At 40.2% G+C, this 22,787-nt stretch overlaps 1 protein-coding gene across 1 annotated transcript; it reads left to right on the top strand.

Annotated features, from left to right (window-relative positions):
- The first annotated feature begins 95 nt into the window (after window positions 1-95).
- Window positions 96-22,736, top strand: Tmem59 (transmembrane protein 59). The gene is made up of 8 exons (XM_057784205.1): window positions 96-356; window positions 5,088-5,193; window positions 7,659-7,753; window positions 10,869-11,021; window positions 12,199-12,280; window positions 13,308-13,389; window positions 17,183-17,291; window positions 22,095-22,736. Exons 1-8 carry the CDS (start codon window positions 168-170, stop codon window positions 22,248-22,250), a joined length of 972 nt encoding a protein of 323 aa, XP_057640188.1. The 5' UTR covers window positions 96-167; the 3' UTR covers window positions 22,251-22,736.
- Window positions 22,737-22,787: the final 51 nt, after the last annotated feature.

Raw genomic sequence — 22,787 nt, 5'->3', positions numbered from 1 at the left:
CAGGCGGCCCAGGAGGCAGCAGCCTGGGCGGGCCTGGGCGGAGCCGAGGAGCTCGCCGAGTCGGAAGCGCTGGCCGGAGGGGCGGGGATAGGGGCTGGCCCGGAAGAAGGAGAAATCCTGAAAAGAAAACAGCAACAAGCCGAGCGGCTGTGACAGAGGCGGACAAGATGGCGGCGCCGAAGGGGAAGCTTTGGGTTCAGGCCCAGCTGGGGCTGCCGCCGCTGCTGCTGCTGACCATGGCGCTGGCCGGAGGCTCGGGGACTGCAGCGGCCGAGGCGTTTGACTCGGTCCTGGGGGACACGGCGTCCTGTCACCGGGCCTGTCAGCTGACCTACCCCTTGCACACCTACCCTAAGGTAGGTAGGGCCCATCGATACCGGGCTTCCCTCGACCCTCTCTGCCCAGCTCTCGGCTTCCCACAGCAGTGTCAGCTCGGGGGCCCTGGTGGGGAACCCGCGCTTCAGCGTCTCCCCCAGCCCTCGGTGTAGCTGCAGTTTTCCTCACGGATCCTGCCTGCGCCCAGCTCCTGCTGTAATTGCCGGAAGTTTGTGCTGCAGGACTCGGCGATAGGCTGGGGCTGGGGCCCAAAGATGAGAAAAGGGCGAGCCCCTGGGAGCCCGCAGGGCCACCGGGGAGTGCATCGCTGGCCGGGGTAGAATGAGGATGAAGGCGAGGTCCTGACCTACTAGCAGCGCGGGGGTGGGGAGGAAGGCGCGACTGCACGCGTGCACAAGATGTTGACTTCCCGTCTTGATCGCGCGCCTTTCTGGATCGGGAGCGCTTTGTGTTCGGGAGTCTTAACAGGCTGACAGTCGTCTGCGGTCTCAAGTGTGAAGTCAGCCTCGGGAGTTGTGAGCCGCACTGGAAGGGAGGATTTCCTTCCTGTCTGTGTTGAGTGACTGTGTGTGAGACGCTGCCGCAGGGGACTGGATGTCTTCGTGCGGCAGCAGTTAGTTATATTTCTGCCTTCAAAAGAAGTATAAAGTAAAATCAACCTCATCACACGGTGCAGGCAATAAGGAATGCGTGGAATGGATCGAGAAATGCGACCATCCTGGAGAAGACCTACGCTGTGTAGCTAGAGGAGGGGCCGATTCCTACCCCTGGCCCCTCCTCGCAGCCGCTGCCTAGCCTTTAATTCTGCCTCCGTGTTTTTCAGCTCCTTCTGAATTCTGTTTACTCAACATTCTAAATTGCGTGGTGACTCTCACCACCCCTTTCCCATATATAATTAGGGCATATACCCCTCCCCACCTTGCTTTGTAAACGCTTTCGCTGATGCTGGTGGGTTTTTTTTGTTTGTTTGTTTTGTTTTATCCTCGTTTTCCTTCGTCTTCTATGTTCTCTTTGCTTAACCATTGTGGCTATCCCTCTTCGCCTCCTTTAGCTACAAAGTGGCCAGGATGACAGATCCAGTGACTTAATGTTCCGTTTTGACAAGTGCTTTCGGGTCTTTGATATGGAAAATTGTAAATTCTGTACCTTCCAGCATTTTGTTTCCCTTTCATATCTAAGGGTCATCTGTTACAATCAAAACATAAAAAAACCTCCATAAAATTGTTGGAGATAGGATTAGCCTTAAATTTGCTGTCAGAAATTAATAAATACTTGAGATAACGGAAGAGCTGAGCATGGTAAAGAACACCTGTAATTGCAGACTACAGGGGGCTGAGGTCAGAGGGTCATGAGTTCAAGGCCTGCCATGGGCCAGCCTTGGGGCTGGAGAAGGATTTTGACTTTCAGACTTAAGTCAGTTACCCTCACATCGTTAAAAGGCTTCTACAAGAAAGTTCATCAGTGCTGGTCGGCCTAGAATTAGGCTGAGATTTATTCTATACTGTGTTAGTGTTTGGTTCCCTCTTTTAAGATGTTTTCCTAGCAAAATTGTAGTGTATGTCAGGATGCTGGGAGCATAAATATGTATTTGAAAGACGTGTATACCAGGAACCTCTGAATCTTTCTTGGATGTGTTTGTTGTTGTTGTTGTTTGTTTGTTTTGAGACAGGATTTCCCTGTGTGGTCCTGGTTGGTTGTTTAGTCTCAATCTTCCTGACTCAGGCTCCCCAGTACTGCTGGGATTACAGACGTGCGTCACCAAGTCAGATGCCTTAAGTGTTGTTATAGCATTTACTACTTTCTAATAGTTGATGTGATACCAATAAGTCATGTTCACTTGTTAATGCTGAGATTTTTGTTTTTGTTTTGAGACAGGGTTTCTCTATGTAACAACCCTGGCAGTCTTGGAACTCTGTAGCTCTGTAGACCTGGCTTGCCTTGAACTCAGGTCCACCTACCTTTCCCTCCTGAGCACTGGGATTAAACGCAAGCTATTAATGCTGTTCTTGACCAGAATTCCAAATCATTGGCCTCCTGTCTGTTCTGGACTTAAATTTACTTTGTTTTTATTTTATATGTTCGGGTGTTTAGCCTGCATGTCTGTCTATATACCATGTGAACGCAGGGCTAGTAAATCAGAAGACGGTATGGGTCCCCTGGAGTTAAAGTTACAGGCAATTGTGAGCTGCCATGTGGGTGAGCCTAGATCCTCTTGAAGAACACCTAATGCTCCTCACCACTGAGTCATCTCCCTAGCCTACTCATTATGGGTATTAATACATTGTGTTAACACAGCTCTTGGCACATTGTGGGTGTTTATTTACTATTATTAATGTTATATCTATCAGTGCAAGGTAATATGAATGTATAAGCCCTCCTAGTGTGCAAGATTAATGTGAGAGTATCCTCATTCACAACCAAGAGGACACTGAGAAGTCACAGAGGTTAGTAACTTCCCCAAGGTTGTACAGGGTAAGAGGTACGGCTAAGCTTTCAGGGTTGATTCCAGACCCACTAGACTTCAGCATGCCATATGGTTTTCTGATGTTGGTTCCGGGTGACTTTTGGAGCTGGTTTAACAAAAGAAAGACTGTCTGAGCTGGGCATTTAGTCACATGTGAGCAATCTCAATACACAAGAGCTGAGTGAGACAGGGGATTAAGAGTTCCAGACCAGTTTATAAAATGTCATCTGGTATAGTTCATGGTAGGAGTTCTTTTTTCTTCTGCTTCCTGTGTGCAGTATAAGGAAATATGTGGTGCTCCAGAAACAGAATTCTTTTGCTATTTACAAAGCCTGTAAACTGTAAATTCTGATCATATCTGAGATGTAGTTTTTAATTTAGCTATAAATGCAGCTAGAACCAAGGTCACAAAACGTGCCACCTCCAATGCTGTGTAATAAAATTGACTTCGTGTTGGGTTATTGCTGCTACATAAGCTTACTAAGTCTTCTGCCGGAAAGAAATGCACACTGCTGTAGTCCATGGTTGCTAACTGAGATGTGCATGTTTCCTCGTTAGGTGCTGGCCAGTTGGTACACAGTGGTTCTCACAGAAAGTTGCAAGGGCTCCCTCATATACATAGTTTGTTTAAAATACTGTATTCATCAAAGGAAAGTCAAAGGAAAGAAAAGCTTGTTGGTCTCATTGCTTATAGTCTCATTATGCAATTACTATTTTCTAAGCATAAAGAACCATCCTGGGGGGAGCATCCTATTTTGATTTTTTTCAGACATACTTCTCAATGCTTGTAATTGTTATTTTATACTTTTAAAACATTATAAAAAATAGAAAACATTATGTTAATGTTACTAATATTTATTAAGAACCTCGTGTCTCACACTCTTTGGTAAGATTAGCAGTCTCCAAGAATTATATTTGGAGATAATAGTGTTGTCTTAGCTCTTGTTGAGAAAACTTGAGGTTTCAACAGGTAAAGTAACTTGTATTGGTTTTGTTGTTGTTGTTTGTTTGTTTTTTAACCAGAAAAAAAAATTTGATTCTGGTCTAGCTGATTGCAGTAACTGTTCCTGTATGTCACCCTCTTGTTCTTATATGGATTCTCAGTTAAAGGCAGCCAATTAAAAAATAAGATAAAAATCTTTGGGACTGGAGGATGGCTCAGCTGTTAAGAGCACTTACTGCTCTTGCGAATGATCCACCTTCTGTTCCCTGTAAGCATGTGCCAGCTCACAAACTCCTGTTAGCCCTGCACACACATGGTACACATATACAGACTTGGGCATGCTTGTGCGCGCGCGCACACACACATACACACAATTTTTTTTTAAAAATCTTTTTTAGACATATAGAAATCCTTGCATATGAATATTTGTATAAACAGATACTTCACCTCATCTTTGTTCTACCATCGTTTTGCCATCCTGCCTTTGTTTTGGCATTTGCTGTATGAAGCTGGTCTTGATACTTTTGCTAATAAACTGATTGATTATACATTTCAATGTAGCTGACCATGCCAAGAGTGACCATTGGGTAATTGCTAACTCTTTTCTACCTTGTTCAGAGTTCTGATTGTTTATCATTGCTATTTCTAGTTCTAATAGAAATAGTTTTCTAAGTTGTGGCCACGGAACATGCAAAAAGGGGAGTATTTTCAGCTGTTTGACTTTTCTCATAGTATCATTTGAAAAATAAGGAGATAGGGACCGAGTTGTTAGAGTGCTTGCCTAGCGTGCACAGAGTCTGGGTTCTCCGTCTCTAGCATCATACACACCAGGTATGATGGTACATGAAATCACAGCATCAGAAAGGTAGAGACGGGAATATTAAAAATACAAGAGCAGAATCAGGAGAGATGGAGAGATGGCTCAGCAATTCAGAACAGTAGCTGCCTTTCCAGAAGACCTGGGTTCAATTCCCAGCATCCACCTGGCAGCTCACAACTGTGTGTAACTCAGGGGAATCTAATGCCCTCTTGTGGCCTCCCTGGATACCACATATAGGTGGTACCAACACTCACATCCATGCAATAAAATATTTTAAAATCAAAAGTACAAGGTCATCATTTATTGTGTAGGGAGTTAGAAACTAGTCTAGTGTGTATGGGAGATCCTGTTTATAACCAAATAATTGAAATTAGGAACTAAAACCATCTTTCCCTCATCCCCTTCAGTACAAAACTTAATGTATACTTTAAAACAAGCACTAGCTTTGCTTCTTGATCTTTTTTTTCCCAGCAGAAAGAAGAACTTTATTTTTTGGTAATCATCTTTGTTTTTGAACTTCCCAGGAAGAGGAGCTATATGCATGTCAGAGAGGTTGCAGGCTGTTTTCAATTTGCCAGTTTGTGGATGATGGAATTGATTTAAATCGGACCAAATTGGAATGTGAATCTGGTAAGATGCTATGCAAATGACATCATCTGTGCATAACACTGGGGCTCTCTTTGAGTTATGCCTTTTATGTATTTTTCCTAGAAAATGACAGACATCCTGTTTAAACTAGTCACCTACCATATTGTAATTATAAAATTAAAGTTTTAATAGATGCTGCTAAAAATGTCATGGGCTTTAATCCATCTGTGTTGAGACAGTGTTTATTTTGTGCTATGGATAGGACTCCTTTGCTTAGCCAAGCATTCTGTTTAGACAAATGCAGAGGTAATTATCCAACTCAGAATTCACTACTACCTTTTCATGGTGGTATCATTTACCTAAACTGTCAGTCAGTTGACACAACTCCAGGGTTCTTACTGAATCAGGCCTTTGATTCTGAAGTGTTTAATAGAGTATTCTTTATCAGTCATGCCAGTAAAAATAATCAGAGACTCTGTCACCAGTTAACCACTATTCTTACCTTTTGGTGAAAGAGCTGTGTTTGATAAAAGAAACCTACAATTGGGATACAGTGAACGTTTAACTTTGTGAAGAACTGTAATAGAATCTTGTCCATTTTTTTGAGTGGTCAGTGTAGCGGGACACAGCTCTCCCCTGACATGGCTCTCACACTGTATTCTGCGATACTGTGACCTTATTGTTGTGGCCCATTCTCCTCACTGGCCATCTTTTTATATTCGTAGTGCCACGGTCATGTGATGAGTCCTTTTCTGTTCTACCAGCCGACTCCCAAATAATGAGATGGAGACTTCTTATTAATTTTGAAAACTCAGTCTATAGCTTAGACTTGTTCCTAACTAGATCTTATAACTTAAATTAGCCCATTTATATTAATCTATGTGCTATCACGTGGTATTACCTCTTTTCCATCTTGCACCTCCTGTTTCCTCTCCATGTCTCCTGGCGTCTCCCACGTACCTAGATTCCGCCTTTTCCTTTCTCTTCCCAAAATTTCCATGTATCTCTTCTGCCTAGCTAGTAGCTGTTCAGCTTTTTATTATAGCAATCATAGCAATATACTTTCACACAGTGTACAAATATCCCACAGCATGTTCATTTTATCTAGAACCCCTGAGAAGTGTTTTACAGGTACATATGAGAGTTGAGAAGAAAAATAAAATTGCTGCAGTAGTGAAATACTACAAGAAAGAAAGGACCAATGGGGTAAAGGAAGTAAGTGTATCTGGTAGAGCCCAGTTCAGCTTTTTCTTGCCTTTTAAGCATTGAGGATCTAACCCAGGACCTAGGATATGCCAGGCCACTGTTGTGCCACTGAGCTATAGCCCAACTCTATTTTAACCTTTACAATTCTCTATTGTAGAACATTTTCTAGTTCCATTTTCTTAGAATTTAGAGTAATAGGCTAACTGCTTTGTTCCCCCACCCCCCCACCCCTTGTCATGTTGATATCTTTGTTTCTCAACTGAGTGCTCCCAAATATTTATACAAATAACTAACATACCTTATGTTCCTCTCTTATATTAGGAAGTGTTTTTTTCCATTTCAGTCTTATAGAAATCCAGCTGGCCTAATGGCACAGGTTTGTAATCCCAATTATTTGGGGAGGCTGAGGCAAGAAGAGTCAAGACTTGTCTGAACTATAGAGTGAGTTCAGAGCCAATCTGGGCAACTTGGGAAGACCTTGTCTCACTGAGAAATATAAAGGAACTAGAGATATATAGCTTAGTGGTTGAATACTTACCTCGCCCATACAAGGCCTAGAAAAACCAGTAGTCGGGGTTAGGCCCTCAGCCCGGGTTGAGGACTACAGCCAACAAATGATGATTTTAAACTTTGAGTAGCAACTTCAGGACACCAGACCGGTACTTCCCACTCCACAAGCTTCAGCTCTGAGGATCCCTTATGTGAATGTGTTGTATAGTCAGAGCCCAGGGATGGCGTTAATAGACTTGTACATGAGACATTGGGCTTGTAGGAGAGAGATAAAGAAGTTTATTAAAATATTTCCTGGGGCCAGGCAGTGGTGGCGCACGCCTTTAATCCCAGCACTCGGGAGACAGAGGCAGGCGGATCTCTATGAGTTCGAGACCAGCCTGGTCTACAAGAGCTAGTTCCAGGACAGGCTCCAAAACCACAGAGAAACCCTGTCTCGAAAAACCAAAAAAAAAAAAAAAAATTTCCTGGGGGCTGGAGAGATGGCTCAGTGGTTAAGAGCATTGCCTGCTCTTCCAAAAGTCCTGAGTTCAATTCCCAGCAACCACATGGTGGCTCACAACCATCTATAATGGGGTCTGGTGCCCTCTTCTGGCTTGCAGGCATACACACAGAATATTGTATACATAGATAATAAAATATTTCCTGTTATTGCCAAGTTTGGTAGCTCAAAGATGAAATATTTAAGTATGTCTTTATATCTTTATACCCTTATATGCCAGATCCCTTTTGCAGCCTTTGTCTTTTCCACCCTTCTCCTCTTTCTAAGAATTTGCCTTTTTCTCTTTCAGCGTGCACAGAAGCATATTCCCAACCTGATGAGCAATATGCTTGCCATCTTGGCTGCCAGGATCAGTTGCCATTTGCTGAATTGAGACAAGAACAAGTAAGAGACAATACTGCCTTTCCAAACTGCCTTCTTGAGTGCTTTGACTTGTGTTACGTGACATGATTGTTGCCAGAGTGGTCTTATTTTATTGTTAGATTTTATACTTAATTTTTGTCCATCAAAATTATGTTTGCAGATGGAAAAGTTAATGGAAATACCTCCTTTTAAAAAATACTTATTTACTTTTAAATTATGTGTATATGTGTGTCGAAGGATATGTACATGGGTGTAGTGTTTAAAGAGGCCAGAGGCAACAGATTCCCTGAAGTTGGAGTTACAGGTGATTTGAGCCATCTGACATGGGTGCTAGGAATCTAACTCAGGTCCTCTGGAAGAGCAGTACATCCCCTTAACCACTGGGCTATATCTTCAACCCCCTGGAATACTATCTCAAAATGCTTTCCTGCTAAAAATTATGTTTGCACCCATAATCTCATTTTTTTTCTCACAGTCCTTGACAAAGAGAAATTGATATTTAAGCTCCTTTTTTCATCTCCTTTGCTGCTGCCTTGAGTTAGACCAACATCATTTGTCATCTGTATTGCTCAGCTAACTTCCAGACTGTTTTTCCATTTTAACCCTTTCTAGTTTGTAGGCAGAGTGTGCTCATTCATCCCCAGACGCTCAGACCCAAAATAATCACACAGAAACTGCTTGGCCAATCACTTAGACTTATTGCTAGCTAGCTCTTATATCTTAAATTAACCCATTTCCATTATTTTATATTTTACCACAAGGCTCGTGGTTTATTGGTAAGGTTTCTGGGTATCTGTCTCCTTCTGTAGCTATATGGTATCTCCCTGACTCTGCCTATTCTCTCTCTCTATATATATATCAGATTTCCCACCTGGCTATATTGTGCCCTGCTATAGGCCCAAAGCAGCTTCTTTATTAACCAATGGTAATAAAACATATTCACACATACAGAGGGGAATCCCACATCACTAGTTCTTCCCTTATCCTGGGCCTAGATGTCTTTCTTTCTAAGCAGAAATCTTGTCATCCTTCTATCATGTAATTTAGTAGTTCCAGATTACATATAGGGTTAAGTACAAATGGCCTATCATAGTTTAGCTCCCAAAAATCTCTATAATGTCATCTCTGAAAGTTCCTTACTCCTCATGAACTACATACAATGAAAAAAGTTTCAATTTTTATAAAAATGTTTTTAACTAATTAGTTTTTGGACAGTAATGTTTCAGTGTTGTGCGTAAGGAATATAGCCTGTTGGGTAAGAGGCTTAGAGACAGTCTGTACATTTCTGAGATTGTGCCTCTGTTTCTGTACTCACCATCTGCGAGAATGCGCCTCTGTGACTGTTGACTGTGCATCCAGGGTTATTCATGCTGAAGAATTTTATACATAAACAAGGATATGTTAATGAATTTTTGTTAATATAAGCAAGTAAAGAGCTTCACTTCTTTCATCATATGACATTCCAAATGGATGTATCATGATATCAATAGTCCATTGTTTTGGGGTTGACTTTGGTAGGCAAGATCTCAAGTAGCCCAGGTTGACCTTGAACTCTTGATCCCCCTCAATTTTAGGATTACATCTTGAGCTATCACAACTAACCAAAGCAGCCCCTTGTTTGTGAACATAAAGGTTCTTTCTAATATTTTTCTTTTATAAGTATTACATATTTTATATATTTGTGAGTATATCTATAAATAAGAACATAAAACTAGAATTGCTGAAGTTTGTGAAGTTTTAATTTTGAGAAATAGAGCAAAATTGCCCTCCATGGAATTTGTACATTTTTTTTTTTTTAAATCTGGCATGATACTTTGTATTTCTGATCCTGTTCCTCTGTGCCTAGTGAATCTCTGACTCTGGGGAAGTGTTATTTTTCTTTGTAAAATCCTAACTATCTTCACTCCTGTTTATAGTAGTCTCCCTCCATACATACACACGCTGCCCTATGGTAATCATTTTCCTATATAAATTGTTCTGATTAAACACAGGAGTACATTGATGATTACAAAAGATATATGTAGGGACTGGAGAGATGGCTCAGAGGTTAAGAGCACTGCCTGCTCTTCCAAAGGTCCTGAGTTCAATTCCTAGCAACCACATGGTGGCTCACAACCATCTGTAATGGGGTCTGGTGCCCTCTTCTGGCCTGCAGGCATACACACAGACAGAATATTGTATACTTAATAAATAAATATTTTTTAAAAAAAGATATATGTAGACATGACATGCTTGTAACCTCAACTTTCAGGATGCTATTCCTGGAGGATTGTAAGTGTGAGGTTAGCCTAGGCTACATAGCAATATCCCATCTCGAAATAAAAACAAAAACAGCTAGTTCTCTGATTTCTTTAAATTTGTAGCCTCAATAAATACTTGTTAAGTGAATTTGTGATAGGCTTCATAGCTATTACATGGAAAACTGGATCCTGGATACAGATCTCATTCTAAAAGCTGTTTTTTTGCATTGCAGTAGCTCTTGATGACATCTCTCCTGATGTAAGATGAACCAAAGTTATCCCTAGAGCACAGCAGTCCATATCCTGAGCTTGTGCTCTGGGGTCAGTGTTGCTTAATAAGTTAAGTAGTCACAATTGGAGGTAGATTGAGATACCAGTTGGTGTTAAAATCTTGTCAGTCGCACCTGTTACATGTATTAATACTATGAAATACCCGCTCAGCATTCACTGTAAGCAAGTCCCATATTTTCTGCATATATTTTTTCCTTTGATGTTTATTAAGACATGATTTCTCCTTCTATGGGAATATTAAGGATAAGAATGAGGTGATTTGTCCTTTCCATTCAAGTCTATCATTTGGTGATCCTTATTTAATGAGATCTTTAGAGTCTCCATGTTTGGGGGCTTGGCTCAATGCCTGTTATCCTGATAGATGGAGGTGAAGGGTTGTGTATAAAGGTATTTGGTGAATTTAAGTAGCCCGGAATGTTAAGCTTTACTATAGTTAACTTGCTTCAGCAGCAGCGTTTAGTCTAGTGCAGATGATTGTAACTGTTCATGTAATCATCTGTAACCTTTCTAGTAAAATTTGAATCGTATCCAGAATGTTGCTCTCTTTCATATACATATTATAAATTACTTATTTCTTATTACTTAGTTTTTGTCTATTTGTTTAGCTCATGTCCCTGATGCCAAGAATGCATCTCCTTTTCCCTCTAACTCTGGTGAGGTCATTCTGGAGTGACGTGATGGACTCCGCACAGAGCTTCATCACCTCTTCATGGACTTTTTATCTCCAAGCTGATGATGGAAAAATCGTTATATTCCAGGTGACAACTGTGCCTCACAAATTGACCTAAATACATCAATAGTCAAGGAACATGTCTTACATGAGTATGTCAGCAAGAACTATGTACTTGGTCACTTAAATATTTTTGTGAAAAAGTGCTGTTTAATTGGCCTTCATAGAAACATTGAGCAGCAGGACACAATGTAATTACCTTTCCTTCTGTCTCTTGAAAGCCTGACCTCAAGCTCAGTGGTTTTTATTTGGTCTTCTTGGTTTTATAGTGACTAAATTTATTAAATGAAAAATCTAGATAAGAAGATAATCATATACTTTGAACATAAGTAGTGGCATATTAAAAAAAAGACACTAAAAAAGGCATTATGACAAGATAACATTTCTAGAAAGGTAATTTTTTTCTTGTCTAATAATTTCCTGTGTGATGAGATGTTGATAGGTGCTGACCTAGAAAGTTATGTTCAGTTGTCTTAGAGTACTTATTGTTCCAGGGTTCTAAGAATACCAATATTTGGGGATGCTTAATTCCCTAATATAAAATTATATTGCATTTGCATATAACCTACAAACTCCCTCCCTGTGTAGTTATGGGTTATTTAACAATAAGTTTTCTTGAACTGAAATGACTACAATATTGCTAGGAGATAATATTATTAGTGTTACTGTTGAATACCCAGTCAGTTAACTGAAAAGTCATGTACCATATGACTGCATGTTAATTCATCCGAGTTGCTTATGATACCTAACACAGTGTGAAATCTACACAAATAATTGTTATGTTGCCTTGTTTAATAACAGGGGACACATCCATGCATATTCAGTACATATTTCCCGCCATGATTGGTAAATCATAGACATGAAATGCAGTGACATAGAGAACTGACTGTGTGATCTGAGATCTCTAAGTAGTTTCACGAAATTATGTTATCCCTGCTGATTGATGAGGAAGCGAGCGTCCAGCTTCCTTAAAGTCATACTGTCAGTTACTAATATAAACAGTATTCAGCTCAAACTTGGGGCACTTTAGCTTCTAGACCCATATTATGTTTAATGCATTTTATTTTATTTTATTTTTTTGTGCTATACGTCTGTTACTTCTTTTCTATTTAAATGTTGATGCTATAGATGATGTGTTCTAGAACTTGTTACTGAAAACAGCTTCTGAGGCACAAATGACTTAATTGCTTTCATTATCATTTTAGTCTAAACCAGAAATTCAGTATGCACCTCAGTTGGAACAGGAACCTACAAACTTGAGAGAATCATCTTTAAGCAAAATGTCCTGTAAGTTTTATTCTAAATAGATGGATAAACCTTAGCTGTCAGATCTGTTGTAATTTCCCCCTCCGACTTTTCTAATGCACTGAATCTGGGAGTCCATCTGGGGTTTGCAGTTCTAACAATTTCCATGTCCCGGTGATGCTGCTCGCCTGGGGACCACCTGGAGAAGTGTTCTAAACACTGTTTCAAAGCATGCCTTGAATATGAACTAGCCAAACAGTGGGTGTTTTTTTTTTTTTTTCTAAAAAATAACTGAAGCGCTGGAGAGATAGCTCAGTGGTTAAGAGCATTGCCTGCTCTTCCAAAGGTCCTGAGTTCAATTCCCAGCAACCACATGGTGGCTCACAACCATCTGTAATGAAGTCTGATGCCCTCTTCAGGCCTTCAGACAGAATATTGTATACTAAATAAATAAATAAATAAATAAATATTAAAAAATAACTGAATAGTGACACTAACTTTAAAGTATGAGTTCCCTATTCTCTTTTTATTTCTATGCTAGATGTGACTTTTAAATCATAGGAATATCAAGCATCAGATTAAAACAGAATTTATCTTTGAAAATGTACTACCTTATTTTACATATTGATGTAATTAACTTACTGATTTTTTTATTGAGTGGGAATGAGTAGATAGATAATGCTAACATAGACTGTTATAATTAGAATAAAACAGGTTCTGTTACTCAAGTCCACATGTAATTAAACAGAAAACATCAGTATCAAAAACATTTGAGCCTGGAATGGTGATGCACACCTTTAATTCCAGCATTCAGAAGGCAGAGGCAGACAGATGGCTGTGAGTCTGAGGCCACTGTGGGCTACACAACAAACAACATTTGAAAGTAAGGCAGGAAATTCATAATATGATAGAATACCCATTTGGTTTTTGGGGTGCCAAAGGAATTTTAACGTGTAGATGTGTCAAATTATACTCACAAAAATTACCTATAAGTTGTACATATCTCGAAGAAGTCAGTGAAACTAACATTTAGGATATACATTTCATATACTTGTACTTATTATTTCAGATCTGCAGATGAGAAATTCGCAAGCACACAGAAACTACCTTGAAGATGAAGAAAGTGATGGCTTTTTAAGATGCCTATCTCTGTATGTGTTTCTGAATATATGCAAAAGATAAAGCCTGGTTTATGTCAGTCATCCTGTTTTTGTTGTTTAAAAATTTAATTAGATTTAAAAACAAATACAAATTATATATATGTATATAGAAATTAATTCTAATTTTTAAATTAGAAGTATCGTAGTTAAATAGACTTTTTTTCAACTTCCCTTCCAAACTTGTATTTTTGAATGATGAGTCTGATTAGAAGGTATTGTGTGTATTTTTAAAATTAACACATATTGCTGGTCAGTGGTGGCACATGCCTTTAATCCCAGCACTTGGAAGGCAGAGGCAGATGGATCTCTGTGAGTTCAAGGCCAGCTTGGTCTACAAAGTGAGTTCCAAGACAGCCAGGACTGTTTCACAGAGAAACCCTATCTCAAAAAACAATAGCAATAACAACAAAAAGTGGGCCAGTGAAAGGCTCAGTGGTGAAAGGTACGTGGTGTCAAGCCAGAAACCTAAGTTTGATTCCTGGGACCTATATGGTGGAAGGAGAGAACCAACTCCATAAGTTGTCTTCAGACTTCCACACTTATATCATCACATGCATATGTTTGTTCCCCACAATTTAAAATATGATAAATTTAAAATAGGGTAAAATTTTAATATTTAAATTATAAAATTTGCATGCATAAACATTAAGCTCATGTTTGCTCCCCACAATTTAAAATATGATAAAAATTTTTTAAATTGACACATACAAATATATGGAGTATGAAGTGCTATTTTGATACATGTATGCATCATGTAATGATCAGACAGGATAATTAGCATGTGCATCACCTTAGACATTGGAAATCCTCTCGCAGTCATTTTGAAACCGTACATTACTTTTTTTAAAAAAAAAATATTTATTTATTATTTATACAGTATTCTGTCTGCTTGTGTGCCTGCAGGCCAGAAGAGGGCACCAGACCCCATTACAGATGGTTGTGAGCCACCATGTGGTTGCTGGGAATTGAACTCAGGACCTTTGGAAGAGCAGGCAGTGCTCTTAACTGCTGAGCCATCTCTCCAGCCCCCGTACATTACTCTTACCTGCAGTTGCGCTTTTGTTCAGTAGGACAGAAGTCACTGTCCTCACTGTAGCTTTATCTGTAGGCCAGCCTCTTCTCTTAACCTCTTCTTGCTACTTAGTAAAACCCAAACAGAACAGATAGTTTTTCACCATACAAGAGCTCTCTTGATTTGTGTTAAGAAACGTCTTTTCTAGAGAATTAAATTAAGCTGCTCTGGGGCCTGGAGAGGACTTCGTGGTAACACCAAGCGTGACAACCTAAGTTCAGTCCTGGGACCCACATGATGGAACGAGAGAATCAGCACCCACAAGGTGTCCTCTCACCCCCACACACTATGTTAAAGATAAAGTTCAACTTTAAAGTATGTCTGAGTGATTAAGAATTGGATTTATATCCACATGGACAGATAAGCAGTTAGAAGAGATTGGTAAGGACTATAGACTAAGAAGAGCTAGGGCATGTCAACTCTGTGCCAGGAACTCCTAGGGGGAACAGGAAGAAAACAGGGAGGTGGAAGTGATGGCTACGTTATGCCCTCCCTCCAAGGAAGGACTGTCAGGCACTCTGAGGAGTAGAGAGGATTTTATCAAAGTGTGCTTGTTTCTGCTCGTAGGAGTGCTGACTGAGCCCTCCTTTTCTCCTTACCCCACAATTTTATTTTCTAAAATATTGTGTACCAAACATTTTGATTAAGTTGCAAGCCATTCTGTTTCACAGTGCATTGTTCTAGGGGATCATTTTGGTTGAGTATGATACTATACTGAAAACTTAAAATTATATGTACACATATATATGTGTATATATATATATATATATATACACACATACATACACACACACACATTGTGTGTCAGAAGGCAAGGGGGTATTTATAGCATGTGGTAATTGGTTCCTTCTTCCCACTGTGTGGGTTCCAGGGATCAAAATCAACTCATCAGAGCTTGGCAGCAGTTATCCTTATCAACTGAGCCGTCACTGGCCCTAACCTAACAATTTAAAAATAATCTTTTGAATGTCTTAGAAAAAAGCAAACTTTTAACTAGAAGTTTATTCTCTACAAGTCTCTATGTATAAACACGAATTATTATATGTCCTACATTTGATTAAAAGAGTATCAGGAAGACTCCTGAATCCTGATAGATAGGGACTAGGCTGGAGAGCTTGAGCAGTAAATTATGAGGCTGGATGTAGGCAGTGGGCAGGGAGATCAGAAAGTCATGGAGATGGCTAAGCGTCTACAGGATCTGCTCTGCTTTGCTGTGGAGGCTGAGAAAAAAGATGCACTTAGAGATGCGCCCCAGCTGTCTGTCTGTGCTGGTTGCTGCAGTCCAGATATCCAGTGTGTCCTCACCCAGAGCACTTAGAGATGCGCCCCAGCTGTCTGTCTCTGCTGGTTGCTGCAGTCCAGATATCCAGTGTGTCCTCACCCAGAGCAGTGAGTTCTAGTCCTAGGACAGGACTGGACCTGCAAAGGAGAGTGAATGCTTTTTCATTAAAGTGAATTATTTAAAACAGCGTCAAAGGGGAATTACGTGCTTTCAGAAAATCTGCTTCTTTTAAAGTAAATCTAAAACTGCTTTTTTATTTGGGTATGAGTGTGTATGGCACAGCACATGTGTGGAGATCAGAAGACAGTTCTCTTTCCACCAGGTAGATTCCTGGGATCAAGCTCAGCACCGTCTCCTACAGCTCACATTCTTCTTTTGTTGGGAGACAATGACTAGCAGGCCACTCCTTACTTAAGGTGTTGTGAAAAGTGGATGGATCAGTGGTGATCCATAATATGGGATCTTTGACCATGAATGAACAAGTGAGAATTAGGGACTGTCGCAGATCTTGAGACTCCTAAATGCCCTCCTACCTTAAGATTTTTTTAGTCATAAGGAAAATATAATGGTCACAGAATGCTTTATAATCCATTTACTCTACATGTTTGAAATGTTATAGGAAAACTGATTTCAGGAAGTTTGTTGTGAATTCTTTCATAAAACAAATGATCATTTCATAATTTTCCTTAACTTTTAGGCGTATTTTCTTAAATGAATATCATTGCAATAACCTGCAAATTAAGAACCATTATGTTCAATTTTTAGGACATGTGCTTGCTTTGTCTAATTTAGTAACTAGAATGTTTTCTTCAGGTTTGTGGCCCACACTTGTAATTCTAGTGGGGTAGGAAGGTGGAAGTCTGTGAGTTTGAGGCCACTTGGGTCTACAGAACAAGTTTCCAGGAAGCCAGAGCTGTTACACAGAGAAATCTTGTCTCAACCCCCCCCCAAAGTAAATAAAAATGCTCTTTACAGTAATTTGAGGGGGTTACTTTTGATTTTGTTTATGTTTTTTAATAGGGTCTTACTATACTATAGGATATAGATTATACTCTAGTTTGATTGTACTAGATCTAACTATGTATCCCTGGCTGACCTAGAACTCAGAGATCTGTCTTCTTCTGCCTCTGGAGTGCTGGGATCAAAGGTGTGTGCTACCACGCCCAGCAATTTGAGATAATTTTTATATATGTAGTAGGAAGTCTGATTGAAATCTATCTGATTTCATCATTATTAATTATTGTAAGATTTATATAGCGAGGCTACAGAAATTTTAGAAATAGAGGAAAGAACATCAAATCATCCTAACTAACTAGCTGTACTATTTCCTTGTGCTAATATGTTTTGTTAATAATTACAGAGCTAGCGCACAGAGTTTTGTGTTCCGAGCATGCGAAGCATGTGACTAGCTGTTGCTGTTGTTTTCGCAGTAACTCTGGGTGGATTTTAACCACGACTCTGGTCCTCTCGGTGATGGTGTTGCTCTGGATCTGTTGTGCGGCTGTTGCTACAGCTGTGGAACAGTATGTTCCCCCTGAGGTAAGTCTCATTTTAACCCTTGGGTATTTGAAGACAGAGCCACATGAATAACCATTTTAAGTGCCTTGTTTAGCTAGAAAAACAAGACCCTGCTAATAGAATGAGAGGTTCTATGACTTTACCCAGGTGAGGTTGGCACACCTGAAAACCAAAAGTTTGTACCCCAGGCATAGTGTTCCCACTCTACATTGACATTTCTGTTGATTGGCTTGAGCACAGTGCCCCTCTGCTTCTCTGAAACTGAAGAGAACGCTGGCATCACTCGCTAAGCTGGGATGTAAGAGACTTGTGGAGCCACTTAAAATTAGTAATCGATTGCCATGATGTTGTTTTAGAAGCTACAAAACCAGTGTTTGTTTGATTCTGAATTCCTGTGTTCTCGTACCTACCCTCAAAAGAGATTATGACTTGCTTCCTTTTGGTAATTAAAATTTAACTAGCCAAAGAAACAATTGTTAAGGTAAAGGATGTTTGGAGAAAAAGCTGTAATTTGCTGATTCAATTTAGTTTCCAAGAATAGCAAGCTATTTGTGTAATTAAGTGTGGGATAATGTCTATTGACAGCAAATCCAACTGAAGCAAGTACGAGATCTGTGTCTAAAATGCCATAGGGAAAAGCACTGAGGGAAATGAAAATAGACTCTGTAGTAAGTCATTGCATGATATAGCAAGTCAAGGTTGCCGGAACCTAGGACAGGGTGCTAACTAGCGTCAACTTCGTTCTTTTAAGATTTGTAGAATATTTTTTTGTATGTCAACCCAATGTCTAGTAATATCTATTACACGATTTTCCCGCTTGTTTGCTTTTCGAGTCAAGATCCAAGACTGGAATTACAAGCCAGCACTACTATCCCTAGCTTTTGTTTTTAGCTTTTATTTTTAATTTTAGGTATGTGGATGTTTTGTCTGTATGTGTATATGTATACCTTGTGTGTGCAGTGCACACAGAGGCCAAAAAGAGTTTGGATCCCCAGAATTGGAATAGACAGTTGTGAGCCACCATGTGGATGCTGGGAATCCAACCCATGTCCTCTGGAAAAGCAGCCAGTGCCTCTCCAGCCCCTGTGCCTGATTCACACAGCGTGTCTTATTCCATTTTATGTATGAGCAAGTAGCCTTAGAAAGTCTAGGTGATGTTTCTGTGATTGTTTAGCTATGAAGGTATTGAGACTGGAGTGAAGTTCATGATCAATGAACTTTTTGGTTTTGCCTTCAGCTTTTTGAGACAGGGCTGTCTTGAAACTCACCACACAGACCACGTGGGCCTGGAGCTCACAGAGATCCACTTGCCTCTGCCTTTCGAATGCTGGGGTTAAAGGTGTGGCCACGGCACCTGGCACTTGCTTTTACTAAGCACTCAACAGAAGGTTTCATCATGACACCTACATATGTCTATCATTAGCTTTTGTTCTCCTCTGTCCTCTTGGTATTTGAGGTAAGATCTTGCTTGGTAGTCTTCCCTTGGTTAGGATTTACCTTGTAGTCCAGACTGCCCTTGCTCTCATAGCAAGTCTCTGAGTGCTGGAATTACACCTGGTTGGTAAAGTGAGTGAGAAGAGCAAATAGTAATTGCACAGAATGTGATGAAAAGCAGACACTGTGTGCTGGGATTTCAAATACAGCTTTTAAATAGGAGGGGCAGGGCAAGGTATCTTTGAACTTTGAAGAATAGGTGGTCAGATGTAGATTAGCAGAATGAAAGGTAGACAGTTTTACCTATGTCTAAAAAATAAATTCACTATTGGAAGATTACTCATGAGTTGATAAATCTCAGTAGAATCTACCTATTTTTTAAAATTTTTTGCTCCATTTATGTATGTGTGTATGTATGTGTGTATTTTGTGTGTGTGTGTGTGTACACTAAAGTATGTAGAGGTCAGAAGACAACTTGTGGGAATCATTTTTCTCCTTCCATCAGGTAGGCCCTGGGATTCACGCAAAGGTAGTTAGGCTTAGCAGACAGCCTGAACCCGTCCGTTTATGAGTATACTGATTTCTTTTTAAAGATTTATTTATTTATTATATACACAGTGTTCAGCCTCCATGCCTGCAGGCCAGAAGAGGGCACACCAGATCTCATTACAGATGGTTGTGAGCCACCATGTGGTTGCTGGGAATTGAACTCAGGGCCTCCGGAAGAGCAGTCAGTGCTCTTAACCTCTGAGCCATCTCTCCAGCCCCAAGTATACTGATTTCTTACTTGGTTCCCGGATGTGTATGTTTAAATACTTATTTAATATTTGTATTTGGCAGTTTAGGAATCAAATTCAGGGCTTTGCATATTCTAGTCAAATGCTCTATCGCTGAATTATATCCCCAGACCCTTAGGTTTTAGCTATTTTATTTTTCCTGGTAAAGTTGGAATTCAGTATTTTGCATAGGGTTACCTTTGCCCACTACTCCCTTTGAGCCTCTTCATGTACTCAAAATACTCATGGCAAGAAATCAATAACCTATAGTAAAAAATCGTTATTGACCTTACTCCTGTGAAGCCCTAGTCTCTTCCTTCTTAATTCATTGTAGGCAGTTTCTGTGTCCTGGCTCCCAAATAACCACAGAGACTTAATATTAATTATAAATCCTCAGCCAATTGCTTAGGCTTGTCTCCAGCCAGCTCTTACCAATTTAGATTAGCTCATTTCTATTATTTGTGTGCTGCCCTAAGGCTCGTTCATCTCCTCTACAAACTCCCCATTTTGCTCACTCTGCATCTCATGGTGTCTCCTCCTGACTCCCAAGACTCTGCCCCTTCTTCCCAATGTTCTTAGTCTGGTTCTCCTGCCTAACCATATCCTACCTAACTATAGGCCAGTTCTTCTTACCCTGTAAAATGAAGATACACATGGACTTTGGTCTGCCTATTGCCGAGACTAAATTGCAGTCTTTGAATGGAATTTGCCTTGATAAATACAGCATAGCATTTACTCTCTGCTCACCAAACTTAATTGCAACTCTTGAGCCCTTTCTTCTGGGTATTGTTCTAAGTGTTGTCCATGTGTTTGCTCCTTAAACCCTCACTGCAACCTTGTGAGGCAGCGGCTGTTGTCATCCCTACTTTCCCCATAGGAAATGTGCAACAAATTTTGAAACTGTTTCATTTACCAGTAAATGGTAGAACCACAAAGGGCACTCTGCCTAACTCCAAAGCCATTGATCTTTTGTCTGGCCTGGGGTCATAAGTCAGGCATCAGGAGCTGCTGTCCTCAGTGCCCTCTTTGACACTGGGAAAGCAGACATCTCTTGGACCAGCACTTCATATTTTGCCCTCCCATCCCCTCAACTGATTGGAAAGTACTTGTTGGTCTCACACAATTCCTCCCTTTCAGATAACTCTTTTAAAGATGTATTTTGTGTATGTGTAAGCCTGTGTGTGTATGTGCATTCATGCACACCTGTGTGTGTAAGCCTGTGTGTGTATGTGCATGCATGCACACCTGTGTGAGTTTATGTGCACCATGTATAAAGAGTCCGTGAAGTCCAGAAGAGGCCATTGGATCCCCTACAATTGGAGTAATGGTGGTTGTGAGTGGGTGCGTGGCTCCTGGGAACCGAACCCAGGTCCTACGGGGTAGCATCTCTGAACTGCTGAGTCATCTCTCCAGCCTCTCAGATGACTCGATCCTTTCTCATGACAGGATGTCAGTGCTATGATGGCTCTTTTGGATTGTATAGTTCTGTGAGACAATTTCTCCATTTTTTTCTTAGTTCTTTGGGGGAGCACCCCACTTTTCTACTTTCATTTTTTTTTGTTTTAGTAGCATAATTTTTAAAAATTTTACTTACATGTATGTGTGTGCCTGCTTTTCTGTGTGTGCACCATGTGTACAGAGTTCCTAAAGCGACCAGAAGAGAGTATCGTATCTCCTGGTAGAGTTATGAGCTGCCTAGTCTGGGGGCTGAGATCGAACCCAAGTCTTCTGTGAGAGCTGCAATGGCTCTTAACCACTGAACCATCTCTCCAGACCCTGCTTTATTATATTATATTAAAAGTAACACTATAAGGGGTTGTATATATTTATGAAGATCGTTTTACTAGTGTTAGAATGTATCATTTATAGTCTGTGCTCTTAGAGACATTTAAAGCAGAACATGTCATTTTTTTTGCTTGACAAGTTAGATAGCTGCAGTGAATCATTTCCCTACTGAACAGGAGACTTTAGGACATAGAGGACTTGGTCACTTGAGACATCTGTCAAAACTCCAGAATGAAAGCTCTTGATGTAACCATGTTAACTTCATTTAAACCAAAGCACGTTTGCTTGGTACTTAATCATTACCCCTCTAAGGATTTAAGTTAGGATGTGTGGGGAAACTTCCTTGGGTTGTCTACAGGGGACCTAGTCTCATCCATAAAACATGCTCCCTTCTTGCCAGGTGGTGGTGGCACATACCCTTAATCCCAGCACTCAAGAGGCAGGTGGATCTCTGAGCTCGTATCTAGCCTGGTCTACAGAGCAGGGATAGCTAGGGCTACACAGAGAAATCCTGTCTCAAAAAAACAAAACAAAACAGTCGAAACACGTGCTCCATTCTAGAAGATACAGAAGAATTTTTCAAACCAAATATCCATAGATGAATTGTGCATGTTGCTTTTGTTTGTTTTGTTTTCTGTGTTTTAAGACTGTATCTTCCTGTGTGGCCTGGCTGGCCTGAAACTTGTAAGGAGCCTCCTTCCTCTGCCTCCCAAAGCACTGGGAGTATGCACCACCATGAGTTCTAGGGGTGGGATTGTTATTTGGAAACTTAGTTGGAAAGATTCCGGAGCATCCAAATTAATGATGTGTGTTGATTTTTCTTTTGCAGAAACTGAGTATCTATGGTGACTTGGAATTTATGAATGAACAAAAGCTAAGCAGATACCCAGCTTCTTCTCTTGTGATTGTTAGGTCTCAAACTGAAGATCACCAGGAAGCAGGGCCTCTGCCCACCAAGGTGAATCTTGCTCATTCAGAAATCTAAGCTTTTTTAAAGAAAGTGTCATCGACACATCAACTTCCATTCCTCATAGAGCTTTTTAAAATGGTTTCATTGGATATAGGCCTTAAGAAATCACTATGAAACGCAAATAAAGTTACCCAACTCTGTGAAGACTTTATTTGCTGTAACTTTACCTGTATTTTTCTAGTCATTTAAGACATGGACATTGGGTTGTATTTTTATTTTACTAATATCTGTAGCTATTTTGTTAGTTGCATTGGTTTTTGGTTTTCTCCTGTCTTAGCCAAATTCTATGAGCTGATGATTGTCCTCCCCACCTCCTGCCACGACACTGCAGTCATCTTACTTACAAGCTGAATGCTTAGGATGCGATGCATCTGCCTGGAAATGGCCTCCAGACCTGTACTCTGAAATTAGCAGAAAATGTTATTTAATGACACTACATTTTCAGTTGTATTGAATTGAAATCATTAAAATTTATTTGAATAATTATGTATTGAAACATGAGTATTGCATTGACTTTCTTGTTCTTCCCTCTCACCCTTTCCCAACCCAGAG

The sequence above is a fragment of the Chionomys nivalis genome, chromosome 11 (assembly GCF_950005125.1).
Source record: "Chionomys nivalis chromosome 11, mChiNiv1.1, whole genome shotgun sequence".
NCBI lineage: Eukaryota > Metazoa > Chordata > Mammalia > Rodentia > Cricetidae > Chionomys > Chionomys nivalis.
This window is presented reverse-complemented; position numbering and strand designations above follow the sequence as displayed.